Source organism: Perca flavescens, chromosome 12 (genome assembly GCF_004354835.1).
Source record: "Perca flavescens isolate YP-PL-M2 chromosome 12, PFLA_1.0, whole genome shotgun sequence".
NCBI lineage: Eukaryota > Metazoa > Chordata > Actinopteri > Perciformes > Percidae > Perca > Perca flavescens.
Window position 1 is genome coordinate 22814888 of NC_041342.1, and position 20713 is coordinate 22835600.

Consider the following 20713-nt stretch of genomic DNA (forward strand, 5'->3'; position numbering starts at 1 on the left):
CCTTGCACCAAATTGTTGAAAAACACCAAACTTTAACTATATTCTTCACTGTCCGAGGTGGTATCTCAATTTCCCTGGTCTGTAACCAGCTCTGCGCCCATTAGTTAATGCTTTATGTAAAGTAACCATGGATGGAGCTAGCCAGAAGGAACTTCAGTAGCCAAGAGTGTGCGTCAAAGTGAGTTGAACATAGACAGTATATAAGTTGAATCAAGAGGTTTCACTTCTTTCCGTTTCCGTCATCGCCGACAATATTTCGTATGACGCTTAGGTTAGAGTGTTTTACGCATGCGCAGGAGAACTCGTAGGCTTCCGTTTGAACTTCATCGATGCTCATTGAAAACGATGGCAGAGCTTCACAAACGTCGACATGAGCTCGGCGGCAGAAAGTTGTTTCCCGAAGGAGCATCCTCCACATCCGAAAGAGCCACATCCGGTGCCAGCTCCGCGGTACATCTGAAACTGTTGGCTGCGGTATTTTACGGAGTCAGTTCATTCCTCATCGTTGTTTTCAACAAAAGCGTCCTCTCCAACTACAGGTAAAAGTACAAAGTACAAGCAACGGTTACAGCAAGCTTCCCCACCTGTTTATCAGAAGTGAGAGCAGGGGAAAGAGATGGAAGATTTTTGATGATGGGGATATCAAGTATGGGGGAGACTAACTGGGCAGCTGTAGATTGTCTTCTTCCATCTGTTTTGGGCAGACTGTTTGATCACAAACTGACTTTAGAAGAAGACTCGAGCCAAATTATAAGTCAATGGGTTTAATTTTGCAGCAGAATGACCCTTCTCAGTGCTACTCAACAACAATGTGTTAGCAGCTTTTTAATGTTGTAGGTGCTCAAAGTGGAGCTAATTCTAACTTTAAATATGATGTTGAATAGTTTAATTTACTGTATAACAATGCATTCATTTCTATGTGCTTATTTTTTTGGTTTTTAAAAGTGCAATCTTTAATGTAACCGGTAGCTTTAACAGTCAGATAAATGTAGTGGAGCACGATAATTTGCTCCTGAAATGTAATGGAGTACAGTAGAAGTATAAAATAGCATCTATGAAAGTACTTAAGTAAAGTACAATTACCTCAGACAAAATTATTCTCCAGTCACTTTCTATTTTATTTCTTTGGTGCAAAATATTCAAGGATAGTAGATAGTCCTTTTTTGTGCCTAAAAACAGTTGTTTTGACTTTTTTTTTTTTTTTTTTTTCCTCATGTATACCATTGTCTAAATGTTTTACAGATTTCCATCATCAACATGTGTGGGAATCGGCCAAGTAAGTTTGTCTTAAATTGAGTCACAGATGCTTCCTGTTCTCCTAAACAGACGTAGGCTTACAGGCTGATGTTTCTCCTTGCTTCAATAACTGCAGATGTTGGCTACAGTTGTAGTTCTGAGGACCGGGAAGGCGTTGGGTGTCATCTCGTTTCCAGATATGGATTTGAGTATACCACGCAAGGTGAGACAGACTGTGAAGTAGTTCTCTCACTTGGGACTGAAATACAGGACATTAAGAAGGACCTCATATTAAAGATTTAAAAAAAAAAGAAAAAAGAAATACTGCTTTTAACATTACGTGTGTTTGTGTGTCTTTCCAGATGTTTCCACTGCCTCTGCTGTATGTTGGGAATCAAATATCAGGGCTGTTTGGGACACAACGACTCAGGTTAGAACTTTATTGCTGTATTATTATGTGATATGAAACATAATTTCCTTAATATTCATTCAACCTTTAATTATCCTCGAGAGATCATGAGGGGTGCCCCTCACAAAGACAAATACAAAACAACAACACAGAAAGTACAATCATAAGAAATATAGAAAGATAATAAAACAGTCCGAATTGGACACTAATTTGATTAAATACATTAGGATAACCGGGAGGCAAAAGAAAATGCAATTATGTAAAGCAGTTACAAGTAGAAGTTTGCAGGTTTAAAATCAGATTGCTAAATTGTCCAAAAGGCACGACTGAGTGGATTTTAAGAAAGTGCTGTAATTTGTTCCAGGAGTCGTATTAGAAATATGAAACCATCTTTTCCTTTTTTTTTTCCTAGTTTACCCATGTTCACGGTTTTAAGGAGGTTCAGCATTTTGCTCACCATGGTGTTTGAGGGACTCTTGCTGAAGTAAGTTTCCTCAGCGCCACTTAACAAGAATGTTCTTCCACCTGTAAATGAATGATTTTAATAACTGCAACCCGTTTTCCTCTCCTCGCAGAAAGACTTTCTCTGCGTCGATTAAGACCACCGTGTTCACCATGATCGCTGGTGCTTTTCTTGCTGCCAGGTGAAATGGCCACATACAAGTTACACCCATACACTGACATTATTCCGTTTACACGTGAGCATGTATCTCATTCTCGGACGTGTGTGTTTGTAGCGCTGACTTGGCTTTCGACCTTGAAGGATACGTATTCATAATGCTGAACAATGTTCTGACAGCGGCCAGCGGGGCGTATGTGAAGCAGAAACTTGATTCCAAGGTGAGCGGAGCTGCTAATCGTACTACCTCGCTGTGTGCGATGCTTGTTTGCTGCATCGTCTCTTAAAGAGTTGTACTTTATTCTGCTGTTCCCATAGGAGCTGGGCAAATACGGGCTGCTCTACTACAATGCTTTAATCATGATTTTCCCCACTGCGGCATACGCTTACTACTCAGGGGACTTGCAAGTGGTAAGGAAAGCTTTTGACACAAATATATTCATACTTATGTTGACGTATTTATAATTTAGTGTCCAACAACTAGAGTTGAGAATCTCCTCCGTCTGTGTGTTTGAGTACAGGGCTTGGAGTATAACGGATGGTCCGATCAGCTGTTTGTTTTGCAGTTTGTGCTTTCCTGTGTCATGGGGTAAACTCCAGATCCACCATTTAATGATGTATTGTGGTTATGGATGAATGTATTCCCGCTTATGTCATATTTTTGTTTATGAAATAATAGACCCCAGGAAGAGTAGCGTCTGTTTAAAGGTGCCCTGCCACACCTATTTCATGACTTTGTGGTAATGTCTGAAGTTCTACCATGGACTCTGTAACATTTTTATGCGGAAAAAAATGCCTTGGTTACTTTGTTTCAAGCCATTCTAGCGTGGTATAGAAAGCCTACAGGAAGACTCGGCTCGATTTCTGCCAGTTCTCATTAATATTCAACAAGCTAAGCTGTTTGAATCTGATTGGCTCACAGCTAGCCAATGAGAGCCTGGCTGTCAGAATCCTTTACCCAGCCCAACTGGGCGAGCTAATGAATAGTAATGAGTAGCAGTTCATTTTCACATTCACAACATAACACATGTGGACCTAACATATTTCAAAAAATGCAATTAAAAACGGTTTTGTATGGCAGGGCACCTTTAAGACAGACAGAAGCTAATGGGGATATTAATAATAATAATAATTGCTGCTCTCGTCTAATCCCTCTTCAATGTGCTGTACAGCTTCATTTTAATGTACTCCATCATGCTGTGCACGCAGTACAACTCAGCACTCACCACCTCCATTGTGGGCTGTATTAAGGTAAGTCCTACCAACCACGCTGGTCCTGCCGTCTGTGGGCTGATGAGATTTATGAATGCGGATGTGTGCCGTGACTCTTATCTGTGACTCCTGCAGAATATTCTTGTGACCTACATTGGAATGGCATTTGGAGGAGACTACATATTCACTTGGACTAATTTCGTTGGTCTTAACATCAGGTAAAACGCACACATTTTGAATCGTGCTGTTGTGGAGGTGTTTTCTGTCCGGCGGACAGCTTTTAGTCCTCTTTGTTTCCCACAGCATCGCTGGCAGCCTGGTGTACTCCTATATCACATTCACACAGGAGCAAGCAAGTAAGAACAGTTCCAATAATGTGAATCCAAACCTCCACTGTAATGTGTGCACAAATTGAACACCACGGTCTTCTGAAATGTGTTGTCATTTCATCAAATTTAACAGGAAAGGTGTAAACCACGGCATCCCGATCGGACCCGACGCTAATGAACTACGTATGTCCAGAACACATTTCATGTCATCTGTGTACTGTATGTTGAGATGTCTATTTTTGAACCATGCTGTCAAAGAAATAATAATAATTTATACTTTATTAATCCCGCAAGGGGAAATTACAATGTTTTCACTCTGTTATTATACAAATTACACACAGGCCTGAATTAGACACACATGCTCAGTACCTATACATGCACTAATGGAGAGATGTCAGAGTGAGGGAGCTGCCCACGGAAAGGCACCCCGAGCAGTTGGGGGTTCGGTGCCTTGGCAGTGCCCAGGAGGTGAACTGGCACCTCTCCAGCTGCCAGTCCACCACCATACTTTGGTCCGTATGGGGACTTGAACCAGTGACTCTCTGGTTCCCAACCCAACTCCCTACTGACTGACCTACTGCCTGAAATGTTCTGCAGACTTTTGTCATAAACCATAATTTAAGTGCCTAAATATTTTTTTTTATAATTACATTTCACTGATTAATACAAAGTCATGAGATTGTTTTTTGCATTTGACAAATCAATAAAATTAGAGGATAGATTTACATTTTTGTGAGTGTTTTTTTTTATAAAATACTCACCTGCCATATTGAGTTACTGTTCACTCTAATCATTCCCTTTTATCTTTACCGGCTTTCAATTGATCCGAACACGGAAATACAAGTTAAATAAATATGGCATCAGAGTATTAAACAAAAATAAAATAAAATGTAACCCTATCTTTGAATTAAATTGTGAAGTGTTGCATTTTTGTTATGAAGTGTTTTGTTGAAGTGTGCAGTTTGAAAACTCACAAAACAACTCACTCATTAATACATTTATTAAATATAGCCAATGTTATTCCATTCATAGCCAGTCTTGGAATACATTTCATTTTTATTCATTTACAGAGAAAAGAAACAAGACATCATTGTCAACAAAAGGGAAAGAAAATACTACATGGATCAACATTATTTGAGACAAACTTATCTTAATTTGTGAATGTTAAGTTCAAAGCTGGAGTACAAAGTAAAAGACGCAAGCATCAACCTGAACAGCTAGTGTACCAAAACAAAATGACCCCCCCCATGTCAACATGGTCTGTCTCACTGCTCTGAAGCCTCTCACTGAGGAAAGACAGGAAATATGGGCTGAAACTAAGCACTTTGAGTAAGCAGAGGTTTTGAACCAAAGGCAAGCAGCAAACTGAACCACAACGTGGGCCTTTTTCTACGCACAAAAGGTGAGGCTCTCTGCTACAAACATTTCAGATTGCGCAAGGTCACACAGGAATGGGAAGGGCTGTCGAACAGAGAGGGAAAGAGGAATGGCTACTTTTTTTTTTATTACATCCATCTTTGAGCAACAGAGCGAAAGATTTCACAACAAAAAGCCCAGCCTGTAAGGAAGACCAGAACATACAGATGGACAGACAGCTATAAAAATGTACCAACTTCTCAAGGTAAGAAATCTATACAAACTTTACATTAAAAAGCACGGACATTCTGTCTATTAAAAACAACGCGTTGAGCAAAGCACTGACTATGAAAATCCAAAAATACAGCAATCTTCTACATGAGTTATAATACAGGACATCACTGATGTCAGCTGCTTTACACAAACAAACCAGCGGGGGGACTAACCCATTGGTTTATTCATCAGAATCAAACAAACGGCCAGAAGACGAGTGAAAATGTTATTCTGCTGGGTTTCGACACCACTCCTTATCAGTAATGTTGAGGAACATACAATCAAAGTGCAACTAAAGAGAGCCAGCGACAGCACCAGCACATAACCGTTTAAAACCTGTCCCGTTTCATCAAATGTTCAAATAGCCTGAACAGCAGTTACCTATCATAGTTTTTCTTTTGTTAAAAAATATAAATATCTCTTGTGTAAAAAAATATCACAGGTGATTTATTTTCTTTGAGTACAAATAGAAAAAGGAAATTCTTGGCAAAATTTTGTTTAGTCTGTCACCAAAAAGGGAATAAAGACGATTGGTAGAAGATGTTTTGTAGGACATGGTGGAGCTGTGGTACTTTGGAATGAGCTCTGCAGGCAGTCAGTACATGGAGAGGGGGGGTGGACCCCTGGAGGACCAGCTGCAGTTTGGTTGGCTGTGTTCTTTAAGGTGTGACTTTCAGTGACCTTTGACCTTATCAAAGAGTGAGTCTGCTCTTAGGAGATACTACGCTCACGGGCCAAGAGGGGCTCATCTTACCTCATCCTCTTCACCCTTTTCCTCTGGGGAAGCAGGGACAATTTCCCGCCCAATTCAGCGTCTATTAGTCTACATCACGTAACTGTGTATCCTTCAGTCCTCCTGTGTTCTGGATGCTTCCACCTCACTTTGGCCTAACGGCTCGGCCTCAGTCCTGCATCTCTTGGCCGGCCTTTCGTGTGCTGTTGCCGTGTCTCTGTGTTCCAGCGGAGGCTCCAGAGAACCATTTTGGTCGTGGTTGGGCGCACCGGGTTGGCTGCAGCCATTGGAGTTGTTGTCTGAGATGGGAGGAGGAGCTTCCACTGACGGATGGGAGGGACCGTTGGACTGAACGGACTCAGACGGGACTTGATTTACTGGGGGCAACTGAGCGCCGTCCACTGGGTGGTTTGAATTGTGGCTTGCGATACCTGACAATGAAAAATTAAAAGTTAGTGGTTTGACACAACTAAAACGTTTGACCACACAAATTACAAAGATTGTAGTAGTATCTGGCCATGCAGATGGGGGGGGCCGTGCAGACCGCCATCCAAATTACTGCACTGAAGCAACGTCACCATACAGAAACCTACATCAGATCATGTGAGAAAGTTTTTTATAAGGGCTTGGGAAAACGGTATTTTGACACTAAAACATACTTACTTCACTTAGGGTATGAGCTGTCCTTGAGTCTTCAAGGACAGAAAGTGCACTTTAGAAATCCCTTTTTTTTTTTTACCCAGACATTTCAAAAATCAAACATTTTAAAGCTGTAATTGCAATACCGTAAAACCGTGATATTTTTACTCAAGGTTATCATACCGCCAGAATCTCATACCGGCCCATGCCTAGTGTATGTGTAGATCAGTCATTGTTATTCATCAGCTCACCGTTCTGACTGCTGCCGTCTTCCCTCTCCGAGTGGCTGGCGCTGCTGCTGGAGGTGGTGGGAGGAGGCGACGCCGCCCTGCTGGACGTGGCGCTCTCCGTCTCGTCCAGTAATCTGTCCATGTAGTCTCTGATGACACACAGCAGCACACCGGCCGTTAGACACAACCTCACTCTTGATATGGTTTAAAAGACTAGCCAAGTGTATGTGGTCTGGTCGGTCCCTTTTTTTCTAACCTAGAAGTGATTGCAGCTGGGTCCTCCTAGCTCTGGTCTAATACTGCACGTTGAATCGTAGTGTTTGATACAAGCTTGTTGCAATACATGAAGCCAATCCCAACCGTGTGCTGCTGTGGCTGTTGAGGCGGTATCACCAGTTACGTTGTCACATCCAGAAGGTGTTCCATACAGCGATATTATCCGTTAAGCCAAGTTTATCTACGGACTAGGTTGGTCCCAGTCTTGAAAGCTTTATCTTTTTATTTAATTCTGGCTTTGTGGTTGTTACATTCCTTTGGCTGAAATAACACAAAGTCTTTTATTTACTGTTCGACCCTGGCAGTGCAATAATGTTACACTACACCCATCATTCATAGCAAGAGACAAAAATGTATATAATCTCTACTAGTTTATTTTTTACATCTCATTAGATTCCTTAGGTTTCTTTATGCACAATAGAAATACATTTTATTGGCTTACTGCCTGGAGTGTTTCAACAGAATAAGAACTGATGGATATTAAGATACAGCTAAAAATATTTTTTTTTACCATAACCATGGCTGAGGCATCCGTATGAAGGAAGGAAACAGACACCACATTACAGGGAAATCATACGTTTGTTATCTGAGACCTGAAACCACATGGGATACTTTCACTGGAGTGGCTCATTCTACACAGCACAGACTGCAGCAATAAACTCAAGACAGTGCCCTTTCTAAAATACAGAATTTATTATATATTTAACAGTATATGTCCTGTACTCCAAAGTCTTCCATGAATGAACCTCAGACCCTATGCTCATGTATTCTGAATATAAATCCATCAGCTACCTTTAAATCCACAGAAATGCAATTGAGCTCTGTCATCACCTTATGTTTTTCAAAGAAATCTGCGTTTTTAAGTAGCATTAAGTTTAATGTATCATGTGTGTCTGCAAAAAGGACCCACCAGCAGCTGACTTATTTTCACACAAAAACAAACTAAGAATCTTTTTTACACTGGTTGGATGTTTGTATTGTAGTTGTGGATCACAAAACCTCTATTGGAATATTAGAAACAACCAACATGACCAAACACATCAACCTGAAACAGGAAGACAATTTCTTCCATTAATATTTTACACATATTTTAAAAACTTACGTGACACCAGGGTGAAGGTTGTATTTCCTTTTTCCAAGTCTGGTTTGCTGTGCAAAGAAATCATAACGCTCAGACTTCTTCCACATGTAATAAAAGGCCACACATTCTCCTACAGACCTAGTTCTCACCTGAAAGATTTAATTCAGCAGACATGAAATAACCATTATTACCATCGTCTGAACATATAGATTCAGTACAATTTCAAATAAGAGACAAATCAAATTATTGCTTGGGACTCTGACAAAGGTCATATGATCTACAGACACTTTAACACAAAAAACTAAGAAATTTGATTTGTCTCAAAATGCAACAAGGTTGAGTCCAACCCTCAGCATCACACAGCAAACACATCAACATACATTTCAAATGAATGTTGTGATTATCAAACATGATTTTAATGTTATCAACACATGGTCATGCCATATTAATCAGAAATGGTTCATTAATGTGGCTTTGAAACATTGCTCTTACCTTGTTGGCCTGTATTAAATGAAAGTCTTTCCCATAAGCTTTTAGTCCTTGTTCAAAATGTCTACATTCCTCTTCAGTCCAGACAGATAGCTCCTCTGTTACACAGAGAATAAGTATTAATCTTTCGTCTGCAAGGTTTTCTTAACATGATCCAAGTACAGAACACGATATAACCCCAAACATGTTGCATCAGAGAAAACTGAAGGCCAATATGTGATGGACATTGAGGTTTGATTGTCTACTTACCTCTGGCTGCTTTTACATTAAACCTAAGTCTTCTTAAAGCTTCCTCTGTGTCAAAGTCACATTTCACTAGTTCATACAATGCCTACAGGGAAACAAATAAATAAACAAATGAATAAACATGTAATACAGAACGATTGCAACTCGTTTAGTAGAATTAATTTACTGTTACAGTTCTGGTCTTTTCATGGGATTTGTTCACAGTGAGAGAAAAAATATAGAATATTATGCTGTCACCTGTTCATTGTCTTTGATATGGGATCCCTCTGGGATTGCATCCACTCCCTTCTCCTCTCCTGTCCGCCTCGATGCCTCGGTCAAGAACTCCACCACTTTGCCTTCAGGAAGACACTCGGGGTTCCACAACAACTGGTCATCATTTTCATAAACTACAGGACAAATAGATATAGGCAATGTGATGTTAACCTTCTGTTTACCGTACCATCTTCAGTTCTTTTGGACCCAGAAAGGACACACAGTTTTACAGCTTAAAATGTTGTCCAGCCAGCTTACCTTTTTCATTGTCTTTATATTTACACAGGCCAACAGGAGTTTCTGCCTGATACATTGAACCCACCATGATTTCCTGTTGGAAATAAACACAAAGTTTAGACTGGCTGACAATTACTTCATAATTGATTACAAATATGAAACCTGCTTTTTTTTTCTTTACACCATGAAAACTGTAGTGTGTAAGTGTAGTATTTGTGAAGAGAGCTTAGTGCGTTTTTAAGCCATAAATCCATCAGCAACTTTGATAGCGGTGTATTTCTAAAAGTCTAATGGATTAGACAATAGTGAAGTGACACTGCACATGCTGCAAATCCTGACATAAATAGGAAGTAGTCTGTATGCAAATGTATCTGATCAAGGCATTTAGCATTTCAAAGAAACCATGTTTTTGTTCTGACAAATGCGTTGGCAGCATAGTATAAATCAAGCTGTAATCTGACAGTACGAGTGTCTGACACTCAGATAAATAAAGTTTTTACACACCTTTTTCCAGTCTTCAGACGGAACATAGTCCTCATCTTCATCTGACTCCTCCTCTACATCATTATTACCTGAGGCACAATGTGAAATCCATTTAACCAGCTAAACCACAGACAAAAATCTGCATTTAGTTTCAACAAGAGGAAAGAAGAGAAAGAAAAGGAGATAAGATGGCACATACTTTCAAAGTACTTGAGTTTCTGTGGGCGAATGAGTTCTGCTGTGCCAAGGGACCTGACTGAGCGTGTGCGAACCTCCGAGGTTGCCTGGGCCTCATCCCTCTGTCCCAACGAGATCTTAACACCCTCACCCTGAAAACAAACAAACACAAAAAGTTCCAAACGATGCTAAAAATCACACACAGTCAACACAACCAAATATATGAAGTATTTGGAAACCATATCAATGTCAAGAGACTCAAGAAACACCGACATACCTCATTTCTTTTTAACTCGCCAGTCCTTTGACTGCTTTCATCGTTGTCAAAGTCCTCTTCCTCCTCTTCTTCCTCGTCATCCTCTTCTTCCTCAGGTTCTTCCTCCTCCTCCTCCTCCTCCTCATCTTCATCTTCATCTGCTGGTGAACCGCCCCCATAACCATACAGACTCAGCAGCTCATGAATGGGCATCTCTCCCTCCTGTTGAAAGAAAAATGACATTGTATTCTAAACTGTAAAATTAACTAAACGTACACTTAACAATTTGATGCCTAAAGGAATCATTTTTGTCTAAATGTAAATTTAAAACTCAGGATTGGGACTTGCCATTGATTGAAAAGACAAAACCAAATATGAGCTCAAAGCCTGAAACTTACCCGTGCAAGATCTTCAATCTCATTGGCGTTGGTCTCATCTGATGCCTCCAACATTTCTTCTTCCTCCAGGGTGCGTTCATCATCAAAGTCATGGACAAGCATGTCTGCTGACGGGTCGAAATCATGGTCAACGGAACCTGCTGAACCTCCTAGAAAAATATCCCCAAAAATGAAAGCGATACTGCAAATTTTGACTAATAAATATAACTGAATGAAATATTTACTTTAAAATCATGAACAAATCCAATAAAGGTCAAACAAGTATATCTGAATATACACTCACCGGCCACTTTATTAGGTACTAGAGCTGCACCGAATTCAACTGCTCGTTAACGCAAATATCAAATCAGCCAATGTGGCAGCAACTCAATGCATTTAGGAATGTAGACATGGTCAAGACGATCTGCTGAAGTTCAAACCAAGTATCACTTCTGTCAGCTAAGAACAGGAAACTGAGGCTACAATTGGCAAGACTCCAAAATTGGAAAAAGTTAAAAATGTTGCCTGGTCTGATGAGTCTCGATATCTGCGTTTAGATAGATGGTAGGGTCAGAATTTTGCGTAGACAACATGAAGGCATGGATCCAGGCTGGTTGGTTCAGGCCGGTTGTGGTGGTCTGATGGTGTGGGGGATACTTTCTTGGCACACTTTGGGCCCCTTAGTACAGATTGAACATTGTTTAAATGCCACAGCCTACCTGGGCATTGTTGCTGACCATGTCCATCCCTTTATTACCACAGTGTACCCATCTTCTGATGGCTACTTCCAACAGGATCAAGCACCACGTCCCAAACTCAAATCATCTCAAACTGGTTTCTTGAACATGACAATAAGTTTACTGTACTCAACTGGCCTCCACAGTCACCAGATCTCAATCCAATGGACCACCTTTGGGATGTGGAGATTTGCATCATGGACATACAGTCGACAAATCTGCAGCAACTGTGTGATGTTATCATGTCAATATGGACCAAAATCTCTGGGGAATGTTTCCAGCACCTTATTGAATCTATGCCACAAAGAATTGAGGCAGTTCTGAAGGCAAAAGGCAATCCAATCCTGTACTAGCAAGGATTATCTAAAAAAGTGGCCGGTGAGTGTATATCTAGATTAAAGATATATTCAAGTATGGGGGTGGGTGAACTGGATCAAATCTTCTATCCTGGCATATGTAATTTGATACCCACAATATCGTTAATTTAATTAAAATTCAATTAAAATTAATTTGCTTGTTTACTATAGTAGCCTAATTCTTCACATAACTGACAAATCCAAGATCCTACAGATTAAAAACCAAGATGGCGAAGTCTATTTTGGCAAGTCCACGGAACTGATTACCAATAATCAAAGTACTTTATCACACTGATGCAAAATTCCTTTTAAATCTTACATTACCATCTTATCGCCTAATCCTAGCTTTAATAAAATTGCTGATATATAGACAGAGGCTTGACGTGTAGCTGCAAAATAAGCCTTTTGTGTGTTTGTTTTACCGTTGTGTATACACATTACTGGTGTAAGCAAATTAGAAAACACAAACATACAAATAATAACTATTATTATTGTTGTTGTTAATAACACAATTATTTGATAGAATACAGATCATTAAGTCTAAGACTATCAATCAATTTGGGAATAATGGTTCCTATCCTGTGTTTTGGATTTTGGTGAAGGTGCTTCCCTTTCTTTACATTTAGGCCAAAATTGTTCCTTTAAGCATCAAATTGAATATGTATAATTAAACGTAAGTTTGAACAATAGATGTGAAAGATATGCCATGCACCTAAACAACAACAAAAAGGCTCCAACTTTATGTACCTGGGCTCGAATTCCCGAGGGAGGGCTGGAAAACGGAAAACATAAATAAAGTTAAAGAACAGCTTCAGAGGCAAAAAATCTCATTAGATGTACGATTAGAAACGTTTTGCCGCTTTATACAACTTATCTATAACATAATAAGTTACTGTGGCAGGGGGGCACGGATGAGTTCGGAAAAAGCGCGCTCGACCCTGTGCTCTAAAAGCTGACTGCAGTTCAATAAGAAAAAAAGAAACAAAGACTGTCACCACTTCCTGTGGGAAAATGTATGTAGCATCTCAACATAGAGTAGCAAAGGTACAGTGGTGTTTACTGCCTGCTTTCACCCACAGTTAGCTAAGTTACAGCAGGCGAGTGCTTACTAGGTTGATTTACTCAACTGGCTAACTTGCATAGAAATTGAAAGCTACATATCCTTTATATATATTTAGCTAACGCGTCCAAGTTACATTTGATATCAACAGCCTGCGAATAATTATCGAAAAACAACACATAAAATAACTCTAACCATGACACTACCGCTACGTATCTAATTAAAAACGTTCAAATGGATAGTTCGGTATTCTTAAACAAAACCGCGAAGTAGCATCGCTAACGCCGCAGCTACCTTCCGTCAGGGCTAACTTAGCGCCGCTAATGTTAGCTAACGTAAATCCGAAGTTTAGTAAACATTCTTGTGTCAAGAAATGGCTATTATCTAGCAACGCAAACATCTGATTCTTAATTTCGTATATTAAAACTACAACACGCAAACGAGGTACACATTCGAGTGAACCAACTATCTTACAGTATATATTTATTTTTTTCCGAATATTTATTTCACTTTCTTACCTCCGCCATGTTTGCAATCCTGCAGGGTCACGTCAGGGGTTAGCCGTAGTTCCCGGATGTAGAGCCCCGCCCACCTGCAGTATCAAGAACATACTATTCCATGACTATTCCATGGCATGGAAGATGCAGTGACATGATGTATTATTATGTGCATTATGTAGCCTAATATTATATTCATAAAAACGTTAGCAAACGTAACATATACATATACAAACAGTCTCCACTGTGTTTAAAACGCTGTAATGTTTAATTACATCTAAATCAATTTAATTCAATGTATTAGTATGCTCTAAAACGAGAAAATAGTATCAGTAAGAAATAAGAATATGTAAAGTTTTTGTTATTTTTAATTTTTTTTAAGTTGCCTAAATGCAGTATGAATGTAAATGGCACTGAAATGTTTCACCCTCGGCCTCAAAATAATTTCCCCCTGGGATTATTAAAGTATTTCTGATTCTGATTCTGATTAGACACAGATATTTAGAATATATTTCTTAAAATTTATATGTTAATGTTTTGGTCATCAGCACTGATCCATTGGCCATTATCTGGGAAAAACTAAAATCTAATAAAATTATGTCAAGTTAATAACAATAATTCATATTCACTTAGATCCTACAGCAAAGATTATGTTGTATATGCTGTACCTTCACATGGCCAGGCTGTAATGCAAAACTGAATGTTGCTTTAATTCCATAAAGGGAATACTCAAGAGGACCCAACAGTGATGTGTAGGAACATTCAACATCATGTAATAAATTCAAACATTGAACATATTATAAAAGTTTTGACAATTATGTAATAGTGTAATTACACCTGTGGATTTACTGCCATGACAAATTAAAATCGCCAAAATAACCAAGGTTACAGGTTTTTGAGCACAGGGATGAATATCAACAATTTATGTTGAATATATATATAAATCACTAGTATGCGAGAGAAAGACACATTCATTATAAAAACTATATTTTTGATTTTGCTTAGCCCAGTTGATACATGGGCTGGCAATGACTATTTCAAGGTCAACCCTATTTCATGACACAGTTCAATTTGACAACAAGTGTACCGGTTAATGCAACTGTCTCTTCTCGGAATCACTGATTTATGTCCATGATAGTGGGCACACACTCCACTATGTTGCTATGTAGAGAGCCATCACCTCAGTTTGTTGTAGGATGGCTATCTCAAGCGAGCCATTAGGCAACAATTTGCTAAATCCATGTCAATAAAAACCCTGCATTTTGGACATAAATGAGTCATTCTTTCTCTTATGTTGACAATCAGTGATCATCACAATGGCCTGGATTCCCACACATATCCCAAATGACCAGATTGACATCCGTTGTTAAAAGCACATGATGGTTACCAAAGATTGTACAAACAATGTACACAGGTATGACCTGAGGAAGACTTGGGAAACTGTGTGACATCACTGGAGACTCTATATAAAAGGGTTGATCAGGATCAGGTTTTCTGAGAATAAACGCCATGAAGTCCCTAATCTTGCTTGCGATGCTGCTGTGCATGTTGTGTGCAACACAGGTACAGACACAGGATAATACAAACACGATGAGGCTGTGTGGCCGGGCGTTTGTGCGGGCAGTGGTGTACACCTGCGGAGGATCCAGGTGGAGAAGACTGATGGGAGAAGAGAAGACTTTGCCAGGCGGTGAGTACACAGTCACTGGAATCCTTCTTTGTAGCTTTGGGGTTCATTTCACAACTGTATAATAAATTACTGATAGGCTGATATCTCTCCGTAGGTGGCAGGGAGCCAAAACTAAAGACGACAGATGAGCCAGCGATAGACCGTCCTTGGCGGGACCAAAACCAGGCACTAATACAAGTGTGCTGTCAACTAGGCTGTCGACGGAGTGACCTCTCCATGCTCTGCTAAAAGGGGAATATCCAAAGGGTCCTTGGGTTGATAATCATCAATCTGTCTTACATCAGCTTAAAATAAAATCTTCAGAACATTGTTAGGATAATGTGATTTCATTTTCCATGCTTCCAAAAATAAAAAAAACAACATGAATTGTTCTTGCAAATTCTTGTTTTATCATTTTATACATGGAAAAATATACAACATACAGAACTCTTCAACAGCAGCAATTTTTTTCGTAACTGTGAGAAATGCATAACTAAAGCGACCCTTGTGTTCTTATCAGAGTCTATTCAATGTCTGCATGATTCACTCAAAGTAAACAGCGTAGACAGTTGCCACCCCAAATAGAGAGCTGTTCTTGAAGGAGTAGGAGGCGAAGGTGTCATTAGCTGCATCCCACAGACAGCGGCTGCTGATTTGCATGCTCTGCCCGGTGAGCTGGCCGATGTGGACCAGGACGACAATCTTATATCGGGGAATCATGAGATCCTTCACACGGGCTCTTATCACCTGGGAGGGGCAATCCAAAGAAAGAAACTGAAGTTCAAGGTATTCAAAAAGTGTTGCATGAATGAGCTTTTCAGTTTTACTTACCTCAGATATTGTTTTTGTCATTTTTTGAGACCACTCTCCTTCATATTCCTCCTCTTGGAGGTAGCTGGTAAGTACATCCTTCAGTATGTCTGTGACAGCTGGAATAGGGATGCGTTTGTACGGTCCTGTGATACAAAAACCAAAGACAACAATACCATGGCAAATAAGTTTGACTTCTTATGCAATTGCTTTGGCTAGTAAAAAATATAGTGATGCATTGATTGGACTTGGAAAGCAAATCAATCGAAATTGCAATTAATACTGCATCGAAATGTCTGCTCTCCCTAGCATGTACAAGGGAGAGATGGACATATGTGAAAACACTTCATTAAATCAGTGCCTTGGTGTAAGGTTGTAGTGAGGCTTAAGTACTAAATTAATCAAATCAAAATCATTTCACACATATGTGGATGAACTAAACCTCTTAAAGAATCAAAGATCGATCATTGTTGTATTATACTGTTACAGTACATCTGTAGTTGGTGATGATGCTGTGGTGGAGCATGTCTGCCATACTGGTGAATGTTATCTTACCCATCTGGTAGGTGTTCTCCGTTGTTACGGCCATCCGAGGGTTGTCATCATGGTGTGCTAGTTCATCCATGTACGACACAGTACTTATAGAGCTGGAATCAGAGATTGTAGTTATGGTATGTACACACTGTGGTTGACTGACCTCCAAATAATTTAGGAAGAGCTGAGTATAACTTCTCAACCAAACATATTGCATGTGTTGGGAATGCTTTCTGAATTCTGCCATTCGTTATGATTAATAAAGATGACTGACAACAATACAAGAATGATGAAAGGTGGATATCGGCCCATATTGTCTGCTTAATCTAACTTTACTCACTCCTTAGTCTTGCCAGTTGTTTCTTTGCCTCTGACTCCATGGTTTCCCTCTGAGGGCAGCTTTCCTGCCCTCTTCTCTCTTCTTTGGGATTTGTCTTTAAGCAGGTCAGACATGATGACGGCTTGTCTTTACAGGACGACAACCTAAATATATTGACGTTAGCTCAATTAATAACTAGTTAAACATATACAGTGGTAACGTTACTTGAGGACGCGTATCAAACACATATTGTCGAAGTGAAAACTCAATCGGAAAGCGTTTAGCTAAACTATGTAAACATTGCTATGCTAGCTTTCCTGGGTAACGTTATAGGGATTCTTTTTGGCTAATTAAGGACAACAGTATAGTTTTACAGATTATGCCGTGTCAATTGGGCTACAAAGAAATATTACGGAGCGAAATTGAACACGTTTTTACCGATCTCAGGACCTCTTGAACCGAGCAGAACAAAGTAACTAGCTAGCTAGCTAGCGCCGTAGAGCTTGGTGTTGTCATGGCAACCATGAACCATCAGTCAGAGTAGGAAGGGTTTCCATGTATGAACGCTTCCTGCTGCTGAACTGCCCCAAAGATAAACATTTGTGTTTGTTTGTAGTAGTGACATTATTTTTCAAGGACTATTTCACGTTATTCATAACTCCATCTGCAGATGAAGACTGTGAGATGTGGTTGAAAAGCTTCTGGAAAAAAGCTACTAGGTGGACCTAAGTTCAGATCAATCTTGACCTTGGTAAGAGCAGTTGAGAAACAATCTGACCACAAGGTCTATTTAGTAGCTGTTCTGGAGCTTTTGATCACCCACATGATATTCATCAGCATAGCGTTTGCCTAGTTGTCATGGATTTCCAAGTTCAAGAATGAATTATTTTTTAACCTGAGCTTAACCCGTGTTAGACATGTAAGTGTAAAATCACTAAATGGGCCTTGTGGTGAAATAGTTTTCTTTATTAGCCTAATAATATTATGTCCCCATACCCTCTCCTCTCTGATGAACCCGCGTGACCCAGTTGAGGCTTTGTGGAATTTAGGAATAAATCATAAATGACAGTAATAAAATAGTCTAACAGCAGAAATCAGGTTGAGAGATTCACTTTTACAGAAACAGAAAATAATTGTATAATCTAGCCAATATCCCCATAATGCATACTTTTCTGTCTCTGAACAAATGAGAGGGAGATAAATGTGTCATATTTCCTCTTCTTTATTACCAAGTAAAACAGGTATTACATTATATTTTTTTTCATATATTTACTTTCAAAATCTTTGGATGGGAAATTTACATGACATGTTTGCATATTCTGTGTCTAATGCAGTGAAAGGAATACAGCCAAAACATTGTAGAAAAAATAAACTTACAGAAACTCTTCCATATTGGTGGACTAAGTGTATGCTCAAAAAAGGCAAAGAAAAACAGAAGCATAAGTAACAGAAACACTGAGAACTGTTGTTCTTAATAAACTGAAAGAACCATATGTTTTTTTCCAATTTCAAACAACTAAATGAAATATTACACCTAGGCCCAAACTGTGAGTCAACACATAAAAAACATTCAATAAAATGTAATGTTCAAACACATATTGATATGTGACATGAGCCCATGAATTGTTTTATTAATGACATTTAAGGTGTGTTTTGTGTGCAATTCAAACACAGGAGAATGTTAAACACCTATATCAGATGCATGGAATGGGAATAGCAATTAATACATGCCAAATTTATTGACAATGAGTTTCTGAAGGTGCAACAACAGCAAAACAGAGAGTGGAGGTTTAAGTGAAGGAAAAAAAGTCTTCTCTCATAGCACAAATATACAGTAACACTATCATGACCTTATTGAAATGGATAACTGGCGTTGCATTGATAAGACTGGAATGGACAAATGCAGATTTCATGCATCACCGTTTGGAGTTATTCATCAACAGTAACACGTTTATGGTACAAGAAACCCTCATGTAAAACAATAGATGAAGAGTGGGAGTGTTGTTACATAGAACCTAATTCATCATGAGTGCTGACATCAATAAACCAAGAGACAATCACAGACACATCCATATGCCCAGAGAAATATTGAAACATAGCTTTTTATGTACACTTTTTACACTTAAATATTGCTATTAGAAAATGATAAAACATTTATTCAACATGGTGGAAAAGCAAGAAAATAAAACAGGGACATAAATAGTGCTGTCTTCTTGATAGACATTTCTTTTCATTACTCTGTTATGTCCCCAATAGTCCTTGTCAAGACCTCTATCAAAGATCATGGTCAAAGGAATTGGTCAAGTTTTTAAGCAGCATCAAAGGCAACTCCTACAATTGTCAGCCCAGGTCCCTCATATTTCTCCTGAAACTTAAAGCTCCTTCTTACCACCGTTTGGCACTCTTGTCTGGCTCTGTATGCGTCTTACATCTTAAGGCCCTTTTAAACATAATTTCTGTAACATTAACAGAATAAAGGAACCAAACTCTTCCAGTGAAAGTAGCAGCTGTTATTCACACAAGTATCGACTTTTTGTTACAAAATTTGACTATTCACACACCACCACAAATACCACTAAAGTCCTGTGATGTAGGAAAGTTGATGTATCTCAGCATTGCACTTGCTCATAGTGGTAATGTAATGCTTTTGTTCTTCAGCAGGACAAATGGCTGTAACGGATTTCCAACTCTATGTTCACATGACCCGTTAACGGCAATATGCCATCAAAGTAGTGGTAAAGGCTGCGTGTGTAAAAGTATAGCATTACATATATTTGCTTCGATCCTGATCGCCATATGGGACAAAATAAGATTTTTTTTGCAAACACATGAATGATATTTTGTAGGGAAATGATCATTGTTCAAAAATAATTCCATGCTTTTCTGCTATAAACCACATAACCTAGGTAGGTAGTAGAATGATAAGCAGGCACACCACAGCCACACATAAAGTATGCTATATACATTTTTGGTAACATACCTGATTTTATGAAACCTTTTGAAACTGTGTTTGAAAGTTAGTCTGTATTTGATTAGCTCGCAGACTAGCTGCCTTGGTATATAACGTCTGCCAGATATGCAGTAGCTAACTCAGCTAGTTGGCTAATTTGATAATTGTCAGCTACACAACCAAGGTATTCCATTCATTAATGTAATCCCTTTAAAAAAAGTAAATGTAAACTGGAAATTTAGCCACTTGTGGGCAGCGGAAACCAGCTGTGAACACTGACATATTATACCTTTTAAGTTGATATGGTGAATTTGTTAACAAACACTTGCCTTTTAACATAGATTAATACATCCAGCAGATATGCAGTAACACTAGCATTCATTTGGAGTCATGTTTTTGGCCACCTGACCAACATTTACCCTTCTTTCAATTCTGTTTTTAGTCTCTATCAACCTCTAAAGAAAAATCAGATTTTTAAGCTGCTAAATGTTCCAGAATGTTCCCCAGCTGGTTGCTAACTTTGACAGTGGGGTTAGCCATTTTGCTGAAACAGCTGCCTGCTGCGACCAAAAACAATGCTATGAGAGCAGTCAGAGTCAACCAAAACAGTACTGTACAGTCGGGTGATAATTCTCTGTGGGTTTGTCATTACGAGCAGCCTCATTCACCTAAAAGTAATTATGTCATCCCATGTAAATACAAAAATATTGATTATAGCCATTTTAAACTTAAATTCCAAACTTGAATTTAAATTTAAGATATGGCAAATAAGTAAAATTATTCCTCTGCTCAATTAAAGTATTTGTTGTATGATGATAATTTCTCTACAAAATATAATTCATGTGCTCAATATTCCCCATCATGCGAT

At 39.0% G+C, this 20713-nt stretch overlaps 3 protein-coding genes across 6 annotated transcripts; 1 reads left to right on the forward strand and 2 right to left on the reverse strand.

The window, feature by feature from the left end:
* The first annotated feature begins 206 nt into the window (after positions 1–206).
* Positions 207–4132, forward strand: LOC114565545 (UDP-N-acetylglucosamine/UDP-glucose/GDP-mannose transporter). 2 transcript variants are annotated; one of them, XM_028593654.1, is made up of 13 exons: positions 209–539; positions 1243–1276; positions 1373–1459; positions 1599–1666; positions 2058–2129; positions 2221–2289; positions 2383–2485; positions 2583–2675; positions 2786–2853; positions 3437–3515; positions 3612–3694; positions 3780–3832; positions 3939–4132. In XM_028593654.1, exons 1-13 carry the CDS (start codon positions 289–291, stop codon positions 3947–3949), a joined length of 1071 nt encoding a protein of 356 aa, XP_028449455.1. In that variant the 5' UTR covers positions 209–288; the 3' UTR covers positions 3950–4132. The 2 variants fall into 2 exon arrangements, with proteins under 2 accessions (XP_028449454.1, XP_028449455.1); XM_028593653.1 differs by having other exon boundaries at positions 207–539; positions 3780–4132.
* Positions 4133–4787: 655 nt separating this feature from the next.
* mier1b (mesoderm induction early response 1b, transcriptional regulator) lies at positions 4788–13668 on the reverse strand. 2 transcript variants are annotated; one of them, XM_028593231.1, is made up of 13 exons: positions 13585–13668; positions 12754–12778; positions 10935–11083; positions 10558–10758; positions 10303–10432; positions 10125–10192; positions 9642–9714; positions 9366–9517; positions 9132–9213; positions 8886–8980; positions 8415–8461; positions 7058–7185; positions 4788–6598 (listed from the first exon to the last, which is right to left on the reverse strand). In XM_028593231.1, exons 1-13 carry the CDS (start codon positions 13591–13593, stop codon positions 6282–6284), a joined length of 1476 nt encoding a protein of 491 aa, XP_028449032.1. In that variant the 5' UTR covers positions 13594–13668; the 3' UTR covers positions 4788–6281. The 2 variants fall into 2 exon arrangements, with proteins under 2 accessions (XP_028449032.1, XP_028449031.1); XM_028593230.1 differs by having other exon boundaries at positions 8415–8542.
* Positions 13669–15619: 1951 nt separating this feature from the next.
* dynlt5 (dynein light chain Tctex-type family member 5) lies at positions 15620–17424 on the reverse strand. Of its 2 annotated transcripts, XM_028594017.1 has the most exons (5): positions 17334–17424; positions 16917–17059; positions 16598–16689; positions 16064–16188; positions 15620–15979 (listed from the first exon to the last, which is right to left on the reverse strand). In XM_028594017.1, exons 2-5 carry the CDS (start codon positions 17027–17029, stop codon positions 15776–15778), a joined length of 534 nt encoding a protein of 177 aa, XP_028449818.1. In that variant the 5' UTR covers positions 17030–17059; positions 17334–17424; the 3' UTR covers positions 15620–15775. The 2 variants fall into 2 exon arrangements, with proteins under 2 accessions (XP_028449818.1, XP_028449819.1); XM_028594018.1 differs by having other exon boundaries at positions 16917–17406.
* Positions 17425–20713: the final 3289 nt, after the last annotated feature.